Source organism: Varroa destructor, unplaced genomic scaffold, assembly GCF_002443255.2.
Source record: "Varroa destructor unplaced genomic scaffold, Vdes_3.0 BEIS01000003.1, whole genome shotgun sequence".
In the NCBI taxonomy this organism is placed as follows: domain Eukaryota; kingdom Metazoa; phylum Arthropoda; class Arachnida; order Mesostigmata; family Varroidae; genus Varroa; species Varroa destructor.
In genome coordinates this window covers 4463527-4484457 of record NW_019211456.1, presented here as the reverse complement: position 1 = coordinate 4484457, position 20931 = coordinate 4463527, and the positions used below count along the sequence as shown (strand labels likewise).

General features: G+C 38.5%; 3 protein-coding genes across 7 annotated transcripts in view; 1 reads left to right on the top strand and 2 right to left on the bottom strand.

Annotated features, from left to right (window-relative positions):
- Window positions 1-4088: 4088 nt before the first annotated feature.
- LOC111246637 (uncharacterized) lies at window positions 4089-16886 on the top strand. Of its 4 annotated transcripts, none has more exons than XM_022796551.2 (6): window positions 4089-5390; window positions 13848-13973; window positions 14436-14585; window positions 14882-15432; window positions 15745-15913; window positions 16295-16886. In XM_022796551.2, exons 2-6 carry the CDS (start codon window positions 13848-13850, stop codon window positions 16427-16429), a joined length of 1131 nt encoding a protein of 376 aa, XP_022652286.1. In that variant the 5' UTR covers window positions 4089-5390; the 3' UTR covers window positions 16430-16886. The 4 variants fall into 4 exon arrangements, with proteins under 4 accessions (XP_022652286.1, XP_086840823.1, XP_086840822.1 ...); XM_086984697.1 differs by lacking the exon at window positions 4089-5390 and adding an exon at window positions 13033-13078; XM_086984696.1 differs by lacking the exon at window positions 4089-5390 and adding an exon at window positions 13039-13074.
- LOC111246638 (peptidyl-prolyl cis-trans isomerase NIMA-interacting 1-like) lies at window positions 16876-19482 on the bottom strand. 2 transcript variants are annotated; one of them, XM_022796554.2, is made up of 4 exons: window positions 19331-19482; window positions 18604-18759; window positions 18190-18293; window positions 16876-17857 (listed from the first exon to the last, which is right to left on the bottom strand). In XM_022796554.2, exons 2-4 carry the CDS (start codon window positions 18744-18746, stop codon window positions 17637-17639), a joined length of 468 nt encoding a protein of 155 aa, XP_022652289.1. In that variant the 5' UTR covers window positions 18747-18759; window positions 19331-19482; the 3' UTR covers window positions 16876-17636. The 2 variants fall into 2 exon arrangements, with proteins under 2 accessions (XP_022652289.1, XP_022652288.1); XM_022796553.2 differs by having other exon boundaries at window positions 18604-18762; window positions 19331-19475.
- The window catches only part of PMCA (plasma membrane calcium-transporting ATPase 3), a 107683-nt gene continuing 106082 nt past the window's right edge, over window positions 19331-20931 (bottom strand). Inside the window, exons 10-11 of the transcript XR_015324536.1 lie at window positions 19788-19961; window positions 19331-19582 (exon numbers count right to left, since the gene is read on the bottom strand). The gene's annotated coding sequence lies outside the window, so the exon portion shown is untranslated. The remainder of the gene's footprint in view (window positions 19583-19787; window positions 19962-20931) is intronic.

Genomic DNA, 20931 nt, shown 5'->3' with positions numbered 1-20931 from the left:
CTTGTGATTGTGGCGCCATCTAACGAGAAGAAAATTGATACCGCGAGGGTGCCGTCCTCTCGCAAATGGTGGCAACAATAGTAACCTGCTGTTAGCAAACCTAGCAGTCGGAAGCAATCAAGCAACTAGCCACTTTCTCGTTTGTTTTTTGTCCTTTTCGGCAAATCACCCCTTGCCTTCGGCGAAACGTCATGGCATTGTCGCCATTGCCGCTTGCAAATGCGCGGTTACATGTCGTCCACAACATCATGGACGTTTTCCAACGACACACAGGTTTTACGAAGCAATACGACTGCCAGCAACAATAGCGGCGGCTTCTAATACTGAAAGATAAGTAATGTTGTATAGCCTAACGAAAACAAGCCCAGCAAAACAAACGATTTTCTATAAAACTGTCTTTTGTATCCTGTGCTGGTCTTGTATGAAGTACTGTCAAATGTTTCGTATCCAGAAGACGGAACTTCTGTTCGTATTTCAATTTACCGGCTGCTTTAAAATAGCCTGAATAGTTATAGAATGTGTATTCAAGATAGTTTTGTTCCGTCGCAAATTTGAAAGATGATGGCAATGAGTAAATGAGAAAACAGATCGCAAGAAATTACTGGTCCTTTAGGAACTACAAGCATAGGGAAACCAAATTTAGGTAAATATGCTGTTCTTCCTCAATGTACAAATGATGAGAGATAGCCCAAAGAAATACCCCAAGGCACCTTCACCGGGAGAATTTAATTCTCTAAACTAAGAGCGAGAACCGGTCGAGTATTTTTATGAACGATACCACATAATTGTGTGTAAGAAATTAACATACTATTACACGTCAACTAGTGATAACGACCGTAAAGATATATCTTTAGACATTTGTAGATAGTGTCGTCGACTAAAGTCGTTAATTATCGTGTCCAATAGACGTGTTTTTCTGTCTAGATTTTTTTCTTTTCAATTTTCATTCAAAATTAAAAAAAAAAAAACAATTTTTTAGAATGTTAGGATAGATCTCACCCAATGAACTGTACTAATCGAACCCAGCATGTCGTTGTTAATAGAAAGGGAAAAGGGGTGTCTTAACCTCATTGAGGAATTGAAACCTTGAATATCATTGTTCGTTGGGTTCTCTGTCTCGAAAAGGTAACTTGTTCACGGAAAAATGTTGCTAATACGCAAGACGATCGCTAAAGTCATTAATACTGAAATTAATCACTTCTTGGCTCTTTCAAGCGTCAGAATGTTTTATTTATGTCCAACACCTCGCAAAGAATACATTTTCGGCTTTATTTTAGTTAGAGCTCGCATACACGGTATTTTCTATGGAATGATTCGAAATAGTACGCTCTGACTCTACACTCTAAACTATTCTTTCTCTCTAGGGGCTAGGGGGGGCCCCGGCGACGATTGTGACGCCGCACGGCGTCATTAAACGATTTCACACAACTTATCTAATAATCATTGTTGTTGTTGTTTTGTTAATGCACCAGCCTGTTGTTACTGCGTCCTTGAGCAACTTCATATTATTTGGCATAAACCACAATAACATCGTCATCTAGATGCAATTTTTATTTTACTTTCCTTCTACGTAGGCTGTTGTCTCGTCGCTGTCATTGATGCTGGTAAAGTTGCCAGTGTTCCTAAAAGAGATCACACGTCATGGCTGCGCCACGTTTGTTGTTTACCAGTTCAGGTAATTCGTCAGTGAAATCTACCTTGATGAAATTTAGACACTCGTCTTCTTAGCACAGTTACAAAAAGTATTGCACATTGAGTTTAGTGTACTGTTAAGGACAATTTGCCCTGCTGTAGGTCTTGTGAGACGCCTTGGTGCCACTTGTGCCTTGCAATCTTCCTTCCATTCTGTGCCTGTCGCCGCAGTTGCGCGCGATAACGTCCAGCTATTCTTGCCGACCCCGAGGCTGCAGTGGATTGTTCCAGCGAAAAAGTTGTCCGTACCACCGTAGTGTTTCATAGGGTCGAAATGTTAGCGAACCAACTATTGTGTATGTTTGGCTTCCGTAAGGCGTCCTGAGCTCTGCTGAACGTTCCTACGTATTAGTTGTTATCGGTTGGTATTTTTGTAATAGCAATTCGTTATGAAGTCTATCTAGAACCTGATTTGACTACGACCATCGTATTGCCCATTTCATGGGGCGAATGGTTATGTTTTTGCAAGACCTATGCATCCCTTTCAACGTGATGACTAGGAGAGGTTAATTAGAAATAACTAGCTTCCAAATATATTAGCTTACAGCCGTAATACTTTAGCTTTTGTATAACTGTTATAGCATCGAGGGTGAGTTCAGACTTAATGCATATGGTGTGCATTATCATGCTGTGGTTGAAATGAACTAGCTTCGGTGAGTTGGTCAATGAGTTTCTATCATTTGTAGAAGAAAAAGGCAAAAATTATGGTTATCCTATTTAGTAATCAACTGCGCAGCCGGCCTTCCTGGCTCGCCACACGGCCTGCTTTAGTCCAATAACGTTCGGTAGGGAAGCCAACGTCCCATCAAGAGTTTGAGTCCCTCCATTATCTTGTTCCGTATGATCCATTTGGGGTGGAATCAACTGAAGACTACGTTTCCGATTGTAGTTAAAGCAACACGCCCGGAACATGGCGGTGCCGCAAGCACCTGCGAATCCCAAAATCAACAAATATGAAAGCGTCTGCTAGCTACGTACAGCCATGAACGGATTTTCATTACATATAATGTTTCTTTTCTAAAACGATAAGATCACAATAAGAATTTCTTTTTTCGTGTTCGTGTTATATTGTATTAGCCTATCCACGGTCCCGGCTAATCAAATTCATTTTAACTCAGGCGCATTTAGATAAGTTAATTATTACTATATTATTATATTATCACATAGTAAATTATAATTAAAAGGACTGCTCTTATTTTACTAGACAGTGATGCTAAATAATGAAACGTAGAGTCCGACTATTTGAATGAGATAATTCCAGAGGGAGAATAGCCAAATTCGAAACCAACGATAATGTCAATCAAATATAGGTCTAGCTGATGGGACTTCAGCTCTGCTCGACAGGCTCTTGTCTTTTATGAAGCGGAAACCACCAAAACCTAAAAGTATCATAGATTTTTTTGTTTTCATTGTAATCATCAACAGTCCAGCCCAGCCCAGCATACCCATTACCAAATTCTGCTAAAGCTGTTAGTAACTTGCTACAATATTAAAACGGGAGCCATATTTTGTAAGCACTTTACGAAGGGAACAAGAGTTGCGCGTTCATAAATACTCCTATGCGGACATAAGTGTGCATAATACACTGATATCACAAAGATACACAGATTACTCAGATTGGAAACCATTAACTTAGAAATTGAATAAAAAAATAATAACAAGGAAAACATTCAATAAAAGTGACTACTTTATGAAAATTGTAAGCGTCATACGAACCAACAGGTCTGAATCTCTGTATTTTAAATTATACTGCTGACATGGCCGTTAAGCAGACGGCTGGCTTCCAGCACGAAACTGTCTGTGCATAAATTCGAAACGACCATAACGTGTCTCTAAGATTAGCATACAGATACGTTGCCCACTAGGTTGACTCTCATATTCACCCTAGGGTGACATACTACACATTCTCAGCGGTACGTTACTATTACAATGTTTATACTGACCGGAACATTCTGGACCGCAGGCATTACATTGTCGTTCAGCGCACGCCGTGCTCAAAAGCACAACGAAAATTGCAAGCAAGATGAGTACAAACGTCTTCATCAGTCCTGGAGTATTAACAAGAGCTTCAGTCAGATGCAGAATGTTGAAAACAGAAATAATGTTACACCTATAACTGGAAAAGATTTCCTTCTGCACCATCGAGCGGCTTTTTATAAGCACAGCTTGTTTTGCAATGGGAAACACCCACAACGCCGTCGACCAATCACAACGTGCTCTGTACACGTCTAGTCGTGATGATGCGAAGGGCGTCCAGTTGAAGAATGAGAGCCATCAAGAGGCTATTTAGGCTTGCAGTTAGCACATTCATTTGTTGTTCTTTTATATAGGCACTGAATACAATCTAATCATCCTTCACCACATATATATATCCATGACATTCAACCAATGTAGTTGCACACACCGTTAACAAGATGTTTCCACGCCACTTTGTCTTCGTCGTTCAATTAGGTTTATTTTAGATACATCGACCAATTAGGAATAACCTAAAGAAAATGTATTTTTATCTATAGATAATGTCTGAATAACTCAGCATATGAAGTTGAGAAATGTTTGTCATATTGGCCGTATTTAATAGTATTAAATCAGTCATGTTAAAACATGAGTGATGTGTGTATGTAACGTTTCAACTTTTAGCAGTTATAACTTAATTTGGCTAAAATTTCAAAGCCTTCGTTAAATTGTGTGCGCTCCTTTTAATTGGCCCATATAGTTTTTTCGACCTCGTCAACCTCGACAAAACTAGATCGCGTTTACCTGTAAATTGACGACCGTGCGCTGATTTCTGAAAGCAAAGCTAAAAATATAGCTGACACGAAGGACTTTGGTGTCCTCGAAAACCTATCTGAATTTATAGCGTCAGATTATACCTAAGGTGACGACATCGCCGTTAAGGCTAGCATCAAGAATACAGTGTAATCTTTATAATGATTTCTTAGCTGAGGAATCATTTGTCGGAAAGTCACCTAGAAACATGTTTATTATATGACGGTGTGTTTCAGAAATAAGTTTACCTTTTCTTAAGTTATCCGGGCATTGACAGTTTCAGTTCCCTCGTTTAGGAACAGCAAGCTGTTGATTCCCGCTACGAACCTCATGGCTGTATCAAATGTACTTGAGGGCTATGTGCAAACCAGGACCCAGCAGAGGTCTTTTCTCTGGGACGAACACATACAGTTCTTAGTAGTCTTTTTATGGCAATCGTATTGCTCTGCAGGAAAAAATTATGATTTTTGACAAAAGCCCTAAAATAAACGAACTTAATGCGCGTCTCCTTTTCCGGATACTAACCCCGGGCGACTTCCGGACTCGAACCAGCGTTTCGCAAACCCGTGGTTCTTATGAAATCAGCCTTCTAACTTCGTTGTTATCTACAACCTGCAGGCCCGCTACCTTGTTTTAGGAAATACCGATTGAAAAAAGAGTCACTTTAGCAATGCTTTTAGAGTCGCAGCAAATCCGCCCACGCCATCCGTTCTTTTTATTAATCCATTGCTCGGATATTTAGCTTTCCCCTTTCATTGTCATCAAATAAAGGTTTAATTCATCTCTTATGCCTAATACATAGTCCTGAATTTAGACTATTTGGAATAAGATGTAAATTTTTATTCCGTGTTTTCTTTTTTGTTTTGTTTCGATAGGATTGTCACTGCGGGTGTTATTGAAGTGAAAGCTAAGGCTCTGGTCATCATAAGCACGTAAGTTGAAGCGCGTAAAATCTGCCGAAATTAACAATTTAGACTCTTTATAAATTGACGAAAAATAAATAGACACTATTGAGTGGGGGTTGTAGCCAACAAAGTTTTTTTTTTGTTTATTAGTACAACAATCAAAAGTCAAATAAAATATTTTTTTTTGTTCCAAAAAAATGACTTTCATGCCATAGTGCCTCCTTGACTCATTGTAGAAATTGGCCAGAGATCTCAATGGTTTATAATCGGAGATTATTGCACCTAAGAAACAGACATCTACTAAATTCCTGTTTCATACATCATCTTATGGACCAGGGCAGTGTTTATTTAGAAACTGGAATCGTTGAACCAATAAGGAGCTCGAGAGTCAGTTTTGTGGAAGTAGACTGTCTCATTTACGCCAGCTCAGATCATGCCTAAGAAATGAATAAAATCCTTCGCGAAAGCATAATGATTACGGTTGGCGTTTGTGACTGTGAGATAGCGATGTCTTGAATAGACACGTTGATCTTGGCTCTCCAAGGCGTCGATGTACTATTGGCGTTATGAGGGGTTATGAGAACAAGCTAGATCAAAAACTGAAAAGAGAGAAACGATCGCCAAATACTGATGCATATAGATTCTATGAGTAAGGTATTCTTGCATACTTGCGTTTCACTAATTTGTATTTTATATAGAATACAGAGCTTATTTCGGGTCAATTACATTCGCTTAATCCTTCCAATTCCAAAGGTACCTTCGGTAAAGTTTCAAGTCTTTCATGGCTTGAATCCTTTTGCTAAAAGTTCCATAAATGCAGTTTTCTTTTTGGGGTGGGGGGGATAAGCATCAATTTTTTTAAATCTAAAATGCAAGGCTAAGTTATCTATGAGCCACAAACATAGATATTGAAATTAAATACTCAAAGGTAAGGTTGAACAATAAAAAGCAAATTACGAGGTGACACAAACTGTTAATAATTACCCCAGGTTGCTCAATGCCTATATTGAAATTGTAACCCCCATGTCCGTAATCGATCTCGATGGCGATCTTTCCTTATCAAAGGAGGTTGCCTCCTGAGATGTGCAGGAAGTAGGTGTACTGCTTACGCGGGTAGATGCCGTATCTTTCAAAGAGGGACGCAGCACTATCGAGAGCTGTGAACAATCGAACATTTGGCCTTATATAATGTTTTCGTCTAGTACATCGTACAATGTTACCAAAGGGAACCATCATTAAACTAAAGCGCTTGCTAACTAAGCTAACTAGCGTTAGCTAGATGAGCCTTAATCTTTCCTATGCGGTGATGCTTCACATGGAAAATGTGTCCAGCAAAAAAGCCAGACATTTGGCCACCGAGAGAGAAGCCAACGAACTGGATATTTTCGGCAGAAATATCAATTACTACACCGTTTGCAACCGATCCAAAGTACATTGTTGAATAGCGCACGCCTCATTTCCCGTCGGCGACAATGACGTTGGCTCTCACTCGTTGTGACAGCGCGAAGCTTTTGCCTTCATTTAAGATCGCCAGATCCGCCGGACTCATGTGTTATTAACATTAGCGATCGCCAAACATCGCGTTTCTGCGTCCTCTAACCCGAATGAACTGTTATACCAGAATATCATGGCGGGAGTATTTGGGAAATTCTAAGAAAAAAAATGCAGTAAGTACGCAGCGAGGCAAAACAAAAGTAAAAAAAAATCGGAACATGCACATAAGCGAAAAAAAAATCGTAACGATATGGGACGTGTTTCCCTTGTATGATAGTACCTGTGTGTAAAGTTTAAATTTCGGCTGAAGATAATCAAGACGTTCAGGGAAAATCCCATAAGGCTCCTTATAATTACATCCGAGACCGTTATAATACATAGCACTATTACCTATATTCTGCGACCTCCTTACGACTTTCTGCTTGAAGCATCACGTTGATTAGCACGTAAATGGCTCATCAGCATTCGCAAAGGCCCAGTTCATAAAGATGACCACTAGGAATAGGAAAGCACGTCTTCTTAATAGCGACATCAGCTGTAATTCGACCATTTACGTGTATCTTCTAACCGGAACAGACAGAGTCACTGATGTTTTGCAAAAGAAGGTTAGAAACAACTAAGATACTGTAGAGAATTATTGGGTATTACCTTTTTATTTATATTTGACACTAACGTTTTCAAAGTTGCTGATCGCATATGTGAACGAATTACCTTAGCAAAATAAAGACGTCATTAGTCAAGTGTTACCCAACTCGTCGGTCGTTGAGGGCTACAGTTTGTGCAATGCACGAGAAGCTGCTGTGTCGTTTCAATAGCGTCCAATGGTTAAAGAATCACTGCGCATCTTCGATATTTGATTTACCACCATTATAATGGAAGACTAGTGATTAATTCCCGGTTAAGCGTCTTCGCATGCAATATAGGAGGACCGTCCATACTTAGGGTGCGCACACTCGAATGTGTGATCGTGCCGTCTCTAAGGGCTGTGTAAGGACTAACCCGAAAAAGCTGTAGTAGAAATTGAGGACACACACTGGCGCCAAACATTGAATTTGAATTAAGGATATCTCGAATCCAATCGCCTTGCACTCTCATCGTTGAACTACTTTACCAATCACATATTAACTGTTCTGCTAAGAAGATATTATAACGGTTCACTCTGCAATTTTTGATATCATTTTCAAAAATCATCAGTAACAAAAGCTCACTAATCGCTTTTAAATTACACAATACCAACAGTAGCGATAGCCAATCAATGAACATCCTATAATTTTCTTGAGGGCCACAACCTTTCAACTACGTGCTAAAAAGAGAAGAGAGTACCTTTGCTATTTTTTTTGAAAAGACATATCAAGCGAAACAAAGAAATATATTGAATACAGCTTCCTTTTAAAGGAAACTAATATAAGATTGTCAATAGATTTTCGGATGCAGGCACGTTTGCTGCTAAAACCTCTGCTAGAACCCGTGTTTGAGCCGAGTCTGCTGACTCGGCTCAAATACAGCTTCGACTCTTCATTGATGAGGGAACGTAAGATTAAGCAGTAAATTTTAATCGAACATAAGAAACGTATATATTAACATATGGGTAATGCAGCAGTCCTATACACTTTGCATACAATCTAAGCTAAAAATAATGTTGCGAACCCATGCACAATTAAATAATGTGGCAATTAGCACAAGTTGTCAATGTCATTACAAGACAAGATAACCCATATTAAGCGTGAGTTAGCTAATAAAAAAATTAAATTCTATCATAGAATTCAATCTTGAATCCATCAGTTTTAGATACTAAATATTTAAGTTATATCTTGAAAAGGACTAAATGGAGCTTGGTTATTATGCGAGAGCAGATTTTGTTCGTGTATAGGTAGCGTCCCGAAATAGCCACTATATAATCACGACTGTGATAGTGATACACATTCTTTGTCTTAACGCCTTGGCAATTCTCACAAGGGCTAAACGTTCGAATACAAGGCTGCTAAGTTCAATCTGCCTGTTCCCAAACACCATCGATATGGGTTATCGACTAACCTACTAACGTGCTAAGCATCGTCTGAACATTTTCGAAAAACGATCCCATAAAAGCCGCTTCGCCGTTCTTTTTCTGACGGACAGTAGAGTGCTCGGCTGCATAGGTGGCGTACGACAAAGGAATATTCCGGGCACATTCAAAACAGCAGTTTAAAAGGGGCTCGCTCAGATATTGAGCAGCGAATCTGAGGGGGTCGAATCGTAGCGGTGACATGTCAGTGTGCTAACACCAGCCTGCCTTCCCTAACGTCGCCTTAGTCATTTGATTTCCACTCAATAATTAAACTCCCTAACAACGAAGAGAAAGAGCACTTCAAATCTGCTATTATATCATAATTGATGCAAAACTACGCAACGTGTTTGAGGCGCTTTTTTTAGATTTCTTCAGATCTTCACTTGGGTGCAAATCGAGAATATGGGTAAGGTGTTGCCGTTTGCACTGTGTGCCCACTACTTTGTCGATAGCTTTGGTAAAGCAAAAAATTAATAGAAGGTTTGCATTAGCCTGCATCAAAGGCTCCCCAAATTCCAAGAAGTCGTGTGTTTAAAGTCGCAGGCCTTCTTTCCGAATGCCAAATAAACAAGCGTGAGCAAAAGGTGTGTGAGCGCAATTTGTCAATCGCACGGCGCATAAAGCAGCCCAGTAGAGAGCGTAGTCTAACTCGAAATATATATATTCTCCTTGATCTTTTGCACTGCATAAAACCCACGCTGTGAGTAGCAGCTAGGCTAGTGGCCTTCAGTCAATTTAGGTTTTACTCTAATTATAGGTAGCGTTTGATGCATGGGTGCATGGTCTAAGACTATATGCCGTTGTATGATTGGAAGGAAAAGTCGATTGATGCATGATTATGAAATATCCTTTTATTACTTTTTTTTGCAAGCTCTTGTAAGAAATTGTGCCCATAAGTATACGACCAGTCTCTTAATGCGGACATATTTGCCTGAAATTTTAAATAAAAGCGTGAATGATAAGAATACAAACGGTAATCAAAGTATATAACTAAAAGCACCAGTTTTGAACGGGCGTGCCAATGGTGTTAATCAACCGACCGAGGCAGCGGCTCCGCTAATTTACTTAGCCGTCGGATACGCTAAATCTAATCACTGCGACACATCTATGGCAAAACCACACAAAGATATACCTCAGCTGGTTTTCACATTTGTATTTTACTCATTTGCTTCTCAGTGTGGTGTACAAATCATATACTAAAAGGCAAGAAAACAGCCGCACATGTTGGCCTCCTTGTACTACGAAACGGAAGGAAAATATTTAAATGGGATAAGTCATTTATTAATCTAAGATGGCGAGATCGTTACTAACCTACTAGCAAGGATATGAGTCATTTTGGATTCGCGTTCACGAGAGTTAGGAACGAGGTTCTCTAAACATTGCTCAGCCATGAACTGCTAACGACGTACAGGTGTCACAAGCATAACACGAGGCGCTATGGTTAGAACGAGGTATTATACCGCTAGTTGGCAGGTCTACAATTTTGGCAGATTTGCAAAATCGAAAAAGTCAGTCTAATTTACAATTGAGCAATAGCGAATTCTTTCAATAACGCCACTTTAATTTCATAACTTATCAAAATTGCAAACTTTGATTTCTGATTTATTTACTGAAATGGAGTAGCTACATGAACAGGAGGTTAAAGCAGCGAAATGGATAACCCGATACCAGCTAAGAATCAAAGAATTTTTGGACTATTGCAAATGTAGCTCGAAAATAAACAAAGTCAATAAGCACTTATGCTACGTTACACTCTTGCACTAAACATATCTAGTCTTTTCTTGGCTTGGTCTACTTGGTATTAAACAATAAATTATCATTAATAAAGGGTTAAGCTATACCGTATAGACCTATAATAAATTTTCTACATGACTCAGGGGTGCCCCAACACATTATTATTATTGTCGTTTACCAAAGTATTCTATAAGTTCCTAATGTCGGCTTTTTCAATATGCTGTCGCAGCTTATGGTGTTTAATGGTGGGCAAAGAAAGATTGATCAAATATCTTTGTTGCTATAATGGAGGGACAAATATACCTGACCTAACAGGACGGTAAGAAATTTCTCCAAGAATGACTCTAACAATTTATGATGCTTTGTGTGTAAAATGGTTTGGTGAGAAAACACTATGATAAAAATGAATCGACCGAGCCGCTCGGAACGTGGCGCTTTTGAAAGACCAATTTGCGAAAATTTTAGAGTGAAAGGCAACCAGTTAAGGATAACACAGCGATGGCTTAATTGCCATAGAGGCGCCGAACCATGAGCACAAAGGAGAACGAATGAGATATCTACTACAAACTATCAGAATGTTTAAACTAGATAGAGTATTATCGGAATCAGGGCAAGTAAACCATCCACGGTACGGCAATGGAAACACCGAAATCGCAGGTCTGAATCATTAAACTGGTATAATGGATCCATAAAGCAAAATCTAAATTGCCAGGAATAATTATGATTGGCGAGAGCCACTTGATCCCACTATTTAAGCTGTATGAGGAAAGCATCGCTTCGTAATTTCCGAACTAATTTTTGAATAATTTCCTTAGCCCAGTACGAAGGACCGGGCTCCATAGTCGTAATAGAATTTGTTATTTAGTTGAGTCGGTCCCGCCCACTAGTAAGCGGCGACATTAGCGCTTCGCTATCTCTAATAGGATATTTGAATAGGACAAATCAGTACGCCTGATGCTCCTTTTTGCTCTATTATGGTCGTATTAACTCCATATTCCATTACGAACTTGCAGATTCACTCGATGACCCCATTAATGAAAATACGCAGACTTTATTTTAGTGTGCATCTCTAGATTACGCACAAATTGTATTGTATTCTGTATCGTAAAATGTAAATGTATTTATGCACTAAATTTTATCGTGTTGTACTTACGTAACAATAATAAACATGTATGTAAAGTTTGGGATTTTTTTGATACGGATTTTTTTGGGATAAGCATTTTTATTTTCTTGCCAGACAATGAAACTTAAGGTCTCAGAAAATTCGATACATTTTTTATTATTTTCTTCCTCCACTTCGGAATTGCGTGCCGAAATACGAGTATGTTTGCCTATATACGGCAAGAGTGTTTCGAAGAGACTTCGTTAATTCTTCGTCGCATGAATTGAAGCTTCACGAACCTTACTCATAACTGAGTAATCGTATATGGCGTTTCATAAAATACTTTTATTAATGATGCCTCTAGAGGAAAAACACCTGTTAATTAAGGAGAATGGTTATTACATCATTTAAAAAATGCACTTTACACGTGTTGCGAATTTCTTGGCTAACGACGTAATATTTTATTAGTTGAAACGGCACTTATGATGTGTTGGCAAGGTGACTGATGGGAGGAAGTCAGAGCGCGGCAGCTTGAAGATTCATAAAAATACGTTATCAGACGCGCTGAAAATGACAAAGAAGGCAGACTTTGTTAACAATACCAAGAAGACTCACCCTTTTTCTTCTTGGCTCGTTTCGCTGCAAGGAACAAACGATATTTCTAACAAAGCGAATCAGCAAGCCCACTGGTAAAAAAAAGTTCGAAAAAAACGTCAGTTAAACACTAGCAGCTGCCGGGACTAATCGGTTTGAAAAAACTGAAATTAATTTAGAATGATAAGTTGGTTATTGGAGTCTTCTGGAAGAGTTTAACATGAAACAAACTGCCAATAAGAAAATAGCGTAATTTTACGTAGATGCTATCAGAGCATGATTTTATACTTACTCGTATTAGTTCTTTTCTTCCTCTCTGATTTATTTTCTACTTGCTCTTGTTTATTGTCAGAAAGCAAAAATCTCACGAAGTACTTTCTAAAATAATTCTGTGCTCCATCCTCGTTACTTCATTGTTCCAAATGCGCGTACCCTCCGTGCCATCTGTGTAGAAATTTTTCACTAAATTTAAATAAACACTCATAACGTAGTAATTGATCCTATGCATATTACGAGCGCGTACTTCTATTGGACTGTATGCTTGTTAGCATGATTACTAGTAGCAGCATCAATATCTGACTGGTCTTTATGATCATATTCTTCATCCAACGTAGTTCGTAGACTCTCGCGCCAAACCATGTTCAAAATTCCGCGCCAGTATACGTGGAAAGGGCATATTTGTTTACAAAGAATGCATTTGATCAGGATTCTGATATTTTATGGCAGGAGTTCTAAAGAAGGCAGGTCGGCTAAATTAGAACGTACTGTGTGTGTGTGTGTGTGTGTGCCGCATGGGTTCTATCTGGCTAATTTTCGTAATTTGTAGCAATCTTATAAACATTTAAGTCACCGAAAATATAACGGTTCGTGTGTACTGAAAGTGTTAAAGTTATAGTGAATAGTTCGTATTGCAGCACTGAAACGTTACTGAGTGTCTCCATGCCTTTCTTTTTGGTCGGGGAGGTTACAATGGTTTCTCCAGTGACTGAACTACTCTAAAGCAAAATACGTTTATTTAGATTATCTTCCAAAAGTAGAATCAAAAACTTTTTGTTTTGTTTACCTATATCTACTCTATTTCTATGTAGTTTGTTAGTAAAGTGCATCATTGTTGCCTTTATGCAAGTTCGCTAAGGGTCAATGATAGACTGCACACACTTCGCCTAGGTAATCTCTTCTTGATCACTCCAGCAGTGACGACGACAATGCTAACACTTTGCTAAAGCTTATACATAAAGATGCTATTTTATTAAAGTATTCTTTTGCCAGAAATCATCAAAAAATGTTTAAGAAAGAAACTTTATTAAAGACAGATAAGAAATAAGTGGCTTGACAATGTTTATCGTTATATATATATATATATATATATATTATTTATATATGTATTATTTGCTAACCTGCTAAAAATTCAATGAGCTTTTCTATTACCGCAAATTCTAGTTTGAGACAGAAGTCACTTGTAATTACAATGTAACACGAAAGCATGCAAATAATGGAAAATGTATTCTTCCAGATGTCTCTTCCATCTTCGCACATCGTAGTCTCATCGGCAGGGCCAATATTTTCGGCTGTGTCGACATTTCCACAGGCAACTGTGGTATCGTCCAATCCTACTATGGTGCAGCTACCTGTCACCGCTGTGAGTATCATGTTTCTATTATTCTCTTAAAATTTAATAACAGCTATGCAAAATTAACAAATATAGTCGCAAGCAAAACCTCAATTAACGGCAGTCTGGTATGACAACTCAATTATTTTAAGAAATCTAGAAAAACACTAGACAAAAACTTCGAGGCAGCTTCTTTCTGAACTTATTTCATGTGAGCTCGTAATATTTTAATATACCTACCTGAATATGTGAAAGAAGATGGGTCGGGGTTCCGAGATACATCATTTAAGATTTAAGGCATTACGGCATTGGTTTACGGCAATGGTGCTAGGTTAGTCCGATTGTCTGTTATTACTTTAGTGTTGTGTCATTCATCTACATTTATATGGATGATAAAGCTTTTAAAGCCGATGATAGAGCCGCAGAAGAAAAGTAGAGTCGTTTACTTCATTAAATAGTTGTTATTTCTGGGTGGAATATGTGATGCCTCAGTTATCGACGAGTGGAGGCACCCTTGTAGCGGCACCGGTCGTTGCTCGTCGTTCGATTCAAACCGCTGTTGGAGGTGGCGCTTCCCCAGCAACTTTAATTAGCACTGCCGCAGTAACCACATCAGCAATTCCTACGTCTGTTACCGCTAGGGTAAGTCTTCTCTAGAACTGACATATTGAAAAAGAACTTCCAATCATTAAATAGTAGCCTTCAAAGGGACAAAAGAACGAAGTAATCATCTAAGTAACTAATTACCAAGTAGTTACATGTTGGCGAAGGAGAATTGCACAGATCAATAGCTTTTTAGATACCTCTGTACTAAGATATTATTTGCCGTATTAACATAGTTAGCATTTTTTTTTTCGTTTCTAACGTATTCACTCTTTTGCTTTAGCCAATTTTTAGAATAATGCAGCTATTTTTTTTGCCATTCATGTTGTTTCTAGATCACAAATAGCCCGCAAGTTGTCACACTTCCTTTGAGCACGCTGCAAGCTCCGTTACGACCTCTAGCAGCTGCGCCGTCAACGCCGATCAATACAAGCTCTTCCGTCCGACCAACTTCCGACCGGTCTGTACCAGCGTCTACTCCAATATCGGCAGGGACACCTACTATATCAACTGCCGTTGCTGCACCCCCGGCCGGAAATGCAGTTACCGGTGCCGGAGGAGGAGCACCAAAATCCGAATCTAGCAGTGCCGGGCCGACTAGCGCAGCGACAGGCAATGCAGGCGGTGGCAACACTTCAAACAACAGTATCAGCAACAATTCAGGTAGCGGGGGCAGTTCAAGCGGTGGATCCGGTAGCGCTAGTGGTGGAAGTGGAAGTAATAGCAGCAGTAGCGGCGCTGGCCCAGGAGGTGCGAATAGTAGCTCGAAACAACAGCAACAGGAGAGGGCGCGTCAGGAACGCGCAGAAAGAGATAAGGAAAAGGAGAAAGATCAGCATGATCAGGAGAATAAAAACGACGATAAGCAAATTCTCAATAGAGAAAAGTACGTAGTTCTGCTTTCATTAATTGACGCACGTTTTATAGTAGACGCTAGCCATGTATGCCAGGCCTGATTAGCGTTTTCTTCAGTATTTTAGCGAATATTTATCTGGTTCTAAAAATGCTAAGTATAGCTCAAAACCTACTGTATTATAATAATGTACATACAAGGCGTTAGATTTTTGGTATAAATCATTACATCGTTAATGAGCGTCTTGTAAAAATAATAGACATCAGCAAAATATTGTCTATCAATATTTTTTTCGCTGATGTCTATTATAATATGTCTAAACTGTGGCCGTATAAATCATTACAGGCTAACCGAGCTCGTTAAAGAAGTTGACCCCATGCAACAATTAGATGAAGAGGTCGAAGGGGTTTTACTTCAACTGGCGGATGATTTTATCGAGAGCGTTGTTAGTTCGTCATGCCTTATGGCAAAACACCGCAAAAGTCAGCTTCTCGAAGCTAAGGATGTCTCCGTGGTATAGTATTTTACCTATACAAAATGGATCACAAATCTTGTGGTATCAACCTATAGAGAGCACTAAGTAGGCTCCGATGTTTACTGATTAAAAAACAATTACTTTTTTTTGACAACAGACACCTATTTTGTCTAGCATTAGTCGTTTATTGAAGTAACTTTCAATGCTGAAGCACTTTTCAGCGCGTTAAGGTATTACATACCTCATCTCGCCTACGGGAGTGCTCCTGTCCACAACATAGCTTGGATATATACAAACGTTCTGTTCAGGTAGAAGTTGAATTGTTCACGGGTACTTTGCTTTTATTTCCAAGCGCCATGGTAAGAAACAAACTCTCATTTTCATAACCTCCATGAATATTAAACGCTTTCTTTATTACAGGTTCTGGAGCGTCAACATAATCTATATATTCCAGGCTTTGGCGGTGAAGATCTGCACACGTACAAGAAAACATCAACTTCTGAGGCTCACAAACAGCGTTTGGCACTCATTCGAAAAACACTCAAGAAATTCTAAAAACTGTATATTAATATTAGCACGATTTCAACCGCGTGACATAATAAGCGCCAGCGTATATTTATTATTAAATTTACTACCAAATCGAATCGAAAGGCGAAGTTTGCTGTTACAGATAGGAACGCAAAGGTCAGTTAGAGATATAACTTAGTAATCCTAACGATAATGAGTATAAAAGTTCAATAACTAATTGAAATAATTACATGCCAAATAACCTTCTGTAATAAAGAATTGTGCCCCTGCTACCAAACAGTAATAATAATAATGTAATTATAATACAAAAGAGGCATGTAGAGTAGAACGTGGACTACCATTGCTCCTAAATAACCCAAGGAAGAAGACGGGTTTGAATTCATAAAAAGACCGGTAACTTCAACGTCGCTGTACCCAGGCTTTTGTGTCTATGTAAAATAAAAGGGAAATATTTAATAAAAAACAAACCGAAGTTAATATTTAATACGTGCTTTTTTGCTTCTCTTTCACTAGCATACACTTCCGTAAGTTTATATCTTGTTTTGTGTATTATAGTTAGAATCGATTGTTCGTTTTGTTTTGACATAAATGCCCCCTTTTACTTTTTACTCGTCAAATTATCCGTCTTTTCACCCAAAACTTTAGCCAAAAAAAGTTAGATGATCTATCTAACTAAATGCATTCATAAACAAATATATCCATTATAGCTGTTTATGATTCAAACGCAATGTTTTCTGTCCTTCAAATTATTCGAAACATAGGAAACAGCCCTTCTTCTCTGGCTTCTCCGGTTCATTCAAAGATCACTTAACATAGCTGGCAAGTAACAACAATGTTTCCTGCTATTGTATTTCATTGTCAAGTCACAATTAATTTCTAAACAATTCAAACTCTGATTCAAAAATTTTGTGCTACTACATTCGCTACACAGTCTTTCGATTTTCCACTATGTGTCGGGAAAAATGGCCATTATATATTCTAGTGTTGTGATTCTTATTATCCGAATAGATTCCTCTGTGGGAATTAACTTTCATTCTATGGAATAGGTTGCCCGCAGTATCGTTATCTGATCACACACTCCTTACGCCTGACGGACACAGATGCAGTATAACTGAGCTTTTAGAAACCCCGGAACTATTAATGATAGTTTTTATAATAGTATTTTTTTAAGGAATATCGGCTGACTTTATTCTTAGTCAATTATTGGTGTAACATCAGTGACTCACTCGACAGCCTACTCAATTCGTAGAATGAGATGAACTCCTGAATCGGTATCCACAGGCCCCGACATCTGACCTGGTTGTAGGATAAATGAAGCTTCTTCGAAGGGTCTTTGCATTGCTCCACGTCCAAAGAAGCCCAAATCTCCGCCCTTGCGAGCTGAGCTGCAATCCGAGAATTTAGTGGCAAGGTCTTCAAAGGTCGCTGATCCAGCTTTAATACGGGATTCGTAGTCTGTTAAGGATAAGGGGATATATAATGAACTGCTTAGTTTATAGCGGACGGCACATTATCTGCTATCAATCATTTTCTCTTTTGAGGAACTAGATTGTTATTAGACAGTTAGTGTTTTTTGATTTCAAGTCTGCATTGATATCTCGTTGCTGTTAATAACCCAGTTCTTGAGCTGCATTAATACGCTTTATAATTCGTAAAAAAACAGCTTTTAATATGAGGTGTATGTCAAGAGCACAGATTGAATAAGTTTGGTTTTTAAATCGTTTGAATCTTTTTGCTATTTAAACTAAAGCTAACGAAAAGCTAAAATTTAATAAATCTCTTTGTACCTCGGAGAATTTCCAGGGCTTCTTCTTTGGTTCTTGTAATATTCTCCTCTCTCCAAGACGAAGGTCTCCTTGAATCCCTATGTTTTACCAGCAAATGTCGCACTCTTCCGCAGAAAAAATACAGAAGGCCTACGCAGTTAGATCAAGTACCATTTCAAACTAAATTCAAAGATATAACTATTTTTGTGTACGAAAATATTCGAAATGCTCATGTGTTAATAGACTCATTACTAAAGGTTTAGACTGCTATTTCGGAAAACTTAATGAACATATTCAGCTTTGTTCCAAACTGAATTAAAAACGGCTAAAGTTATTCACACTGACAATTTTCTATAGGTTTAATCTTCGATGACGTTTGCTAATCAAAGGTTGTCAGTATAGTTGTAGCGTCGATATGACCACTAGGTTACCCACCGGACCTTATCGCCCTTAGGTTGGGCGGGTTCAGTTGGCAGTTCCCACTGCGATTCTTTCGTGTGCACGTTTAGGTAATAGCAATCACCAGAACTGCGCGAAACTCGCTTTTCCCATCCGGCGGGAAGAGATGCGTTCGACATTTTGAATTTTTTTCTGCTGAATAGAGACGATTAAGTTAGGTTAGGTACATGGATGTATAACAGGCAAAAATGAACACCGTTTAATGTACAAAAAAAAAACAATGTATATCTCTAAAGACAGAAAGAAAAAATAGCAGAGCAGAACAAATCTGCATCGCGTCTGCTTTGGTACTTAAATGACACTATTTTTACGTTCACTCATCGTAGGAAAAATATTAAAGCCGTTGAACATACAATGGTTACTTCGTGTTGAAAAAGATTTCTTGAGTAGAAAGCAGGTGTCATATGGTACTAAATAGATATCACTATAGATCTTGTAGTTGACACTTTTACATAGAACGAGTAAATACGAAAACAAGAGTGGTCTATCAAGAAATGTGCCGATATCAAACATAATTAAAGTGCTATTAAAAGCATTCTGGTAGAGAATAGTAAACTATCCAGATCAACCTTCATCTGAACAACTAGTTAAAACTGCAACCAGAAATCATGGTTGCTCCAAAATATTGAAGGCTGTCATCAAAAATATCAAACACCTCATAACTGTACATTACTTTCAGTCAGTGCAACAGTGGCATCCATACCTTAGGTTGACAACCCAAATAGTCTAATGCTCAAGCTTTACAAAGGAAGATACTGCAACTGAAGTGCGTATGTTTTCCTACATAGACAGAATCCGTGATAGGAACGATTAGCAGAGTAGATACAGTCTCCTCAATAGTCTCCCGAACCCGGCTTATTCTGCTCATGAACCACCAAATAAACACACAATAGGAGTCGTCTGCTCCGCCGCTGAACTTCAAATCTGTCAAGTTCATCAGAAGATGGGCATCCGGCTGCAAAAATGATTCGCACTAATCACTAATTACTTTGTTCAAATTAGTGGTCAGCTAGCTTAAAAGATCAACCAAGATAGAATAATATAGGATATGTCATTTCAAAAACACGTTCTAATGTTAGGACGTGAACATGAGTGAATTAATATATTGATAAAAAAAAAAACGAGAAGTTAAAAACACCGTCGATTCATCTTGTAGTCACCTGATAATCCATGTTAGCGTACGTTATTGTTAATAAGTTTATTCATCAGTGACCAATTTAGGATATTCGTAGTAATGAAAGCCTGGCATTGACTTTTTTCCTTGTTCAAGGTCGAAATGACCTGTGGCGGCTGCCGTCGCAACAATAACAACAGCAGTAGCTGGAGAACAATAGCTGAAACAAAATGATGCAAATAAAGACATTAGCTAAGACTCGTATGTTGATTACTGTCACTATTATCCACAGGGCCGTGTGGTCTTCCAGTAGTCGCCATAGAGAACAGCATATATTACAGTTGAATGACTGACTGTAAGACGAGTAGTGCCTCATCCGCACCGGCGATGGTATGGTGAAAACCAGATTTATTCGCATATGCTTATATAAGACAATGCATTGCTGATTCTACTACAATCTCATAACAAGCAAGCATCTTTGTTACAAGTCGCTAATAAGGTCCGAGTGGGAGGACTCCCCTAAAGGCCGCTTCCCGAACGTCAAAGGAAGCTATTGGACATTTTTCTTTGTACGTTAGAAATCAGCGGACTCAGCAATCATAATGACCTCAACAGCTTCAATAGACTTCTTAAAGACGAGAACCAGAACTCTTGGTACATCCGCATATCTACAACGATACATTACCGCAGTATTTCTTACTAATTACTTCTAGTGGGATCAAATAAATACACGATGTATCTACGCAGCAACTGTAAATGCAACTTATATGATATATACTCAAACTTACGAACTTACAACGAAAACTAAATCACAGAAAGCTCATACGTTTATTGTTTCCTTCTTTTTTTTCTGATTGGGCAAATGAATGCTCAAACCTAAGCTTTGATACTTGATAAAAATTTCAACATCTTGGGTTTGAGTGGTTAATGTGGCACACCCATAAGTGATGCGGGTTATTACGGAGTTAATCGACAATAGTCTTTGAAAGTGACAAAGCCAAAATTCTCAAGTCTTTCTCAAGTGTATAATGCGTACAAATCCAACCAATGACAATTTAGCAATTTTAAAATTTCATAAATTGTTACCACGTTAATAAATTAATATTATTATTAGCCTTTTTCAAATGGAATTGCTAGATAGAAGGTGGATAAAAAGGGAAATATCTCTTGAACACGACGCCACTATATAT

Excerpts from the sequence above, each read along its gene's own strand:
- LOC111246638 (XM_022796554.2), bottom strand. The coding sequence starts at position 18,746 with ATGTCGAACGCATCTCTTCCCGCCGGATGGGAAAAGCGAGTTTCGCGC. Across the intron at positions 18,294-18,603 it reads CCTAAGGGCGATAAGGTCCG|AGTGCGACATTTGCTGGTAA; the intron begins GTGGGTAACCTA and ends TTTCTGCGGAAG. Across the intron at positions 17,858-18,189 it reads AGCCCTGGAAATTCTCCGAG|ACTACGAATCCCGTATTAAA; the intron begins GTACAAAGAGAT and ends TATCCTTAACAG.
- LOC111246637 (XM_086984696.1), top strand. The coding sequence starts at position 13,054 with ATGGCAGGAGTTCTAAAGAAG. Across the intron at positions 13,075-13,847 it reads TGGCAGGAGTTCTAAAGAAG|ATGTCTCTTCCATCTTCGCA; the intron begins GCAGGTCGGCTA and ends GTATTCTTCCAG. Across the intron at positions 14,586-14,881 it reads CTACGTCTGTTACCGCTAGG|ATCACAAATAGCCCGCAAGT; the intron begins GTAAGTCTTCTC and ends TGTTGTTTCTAG.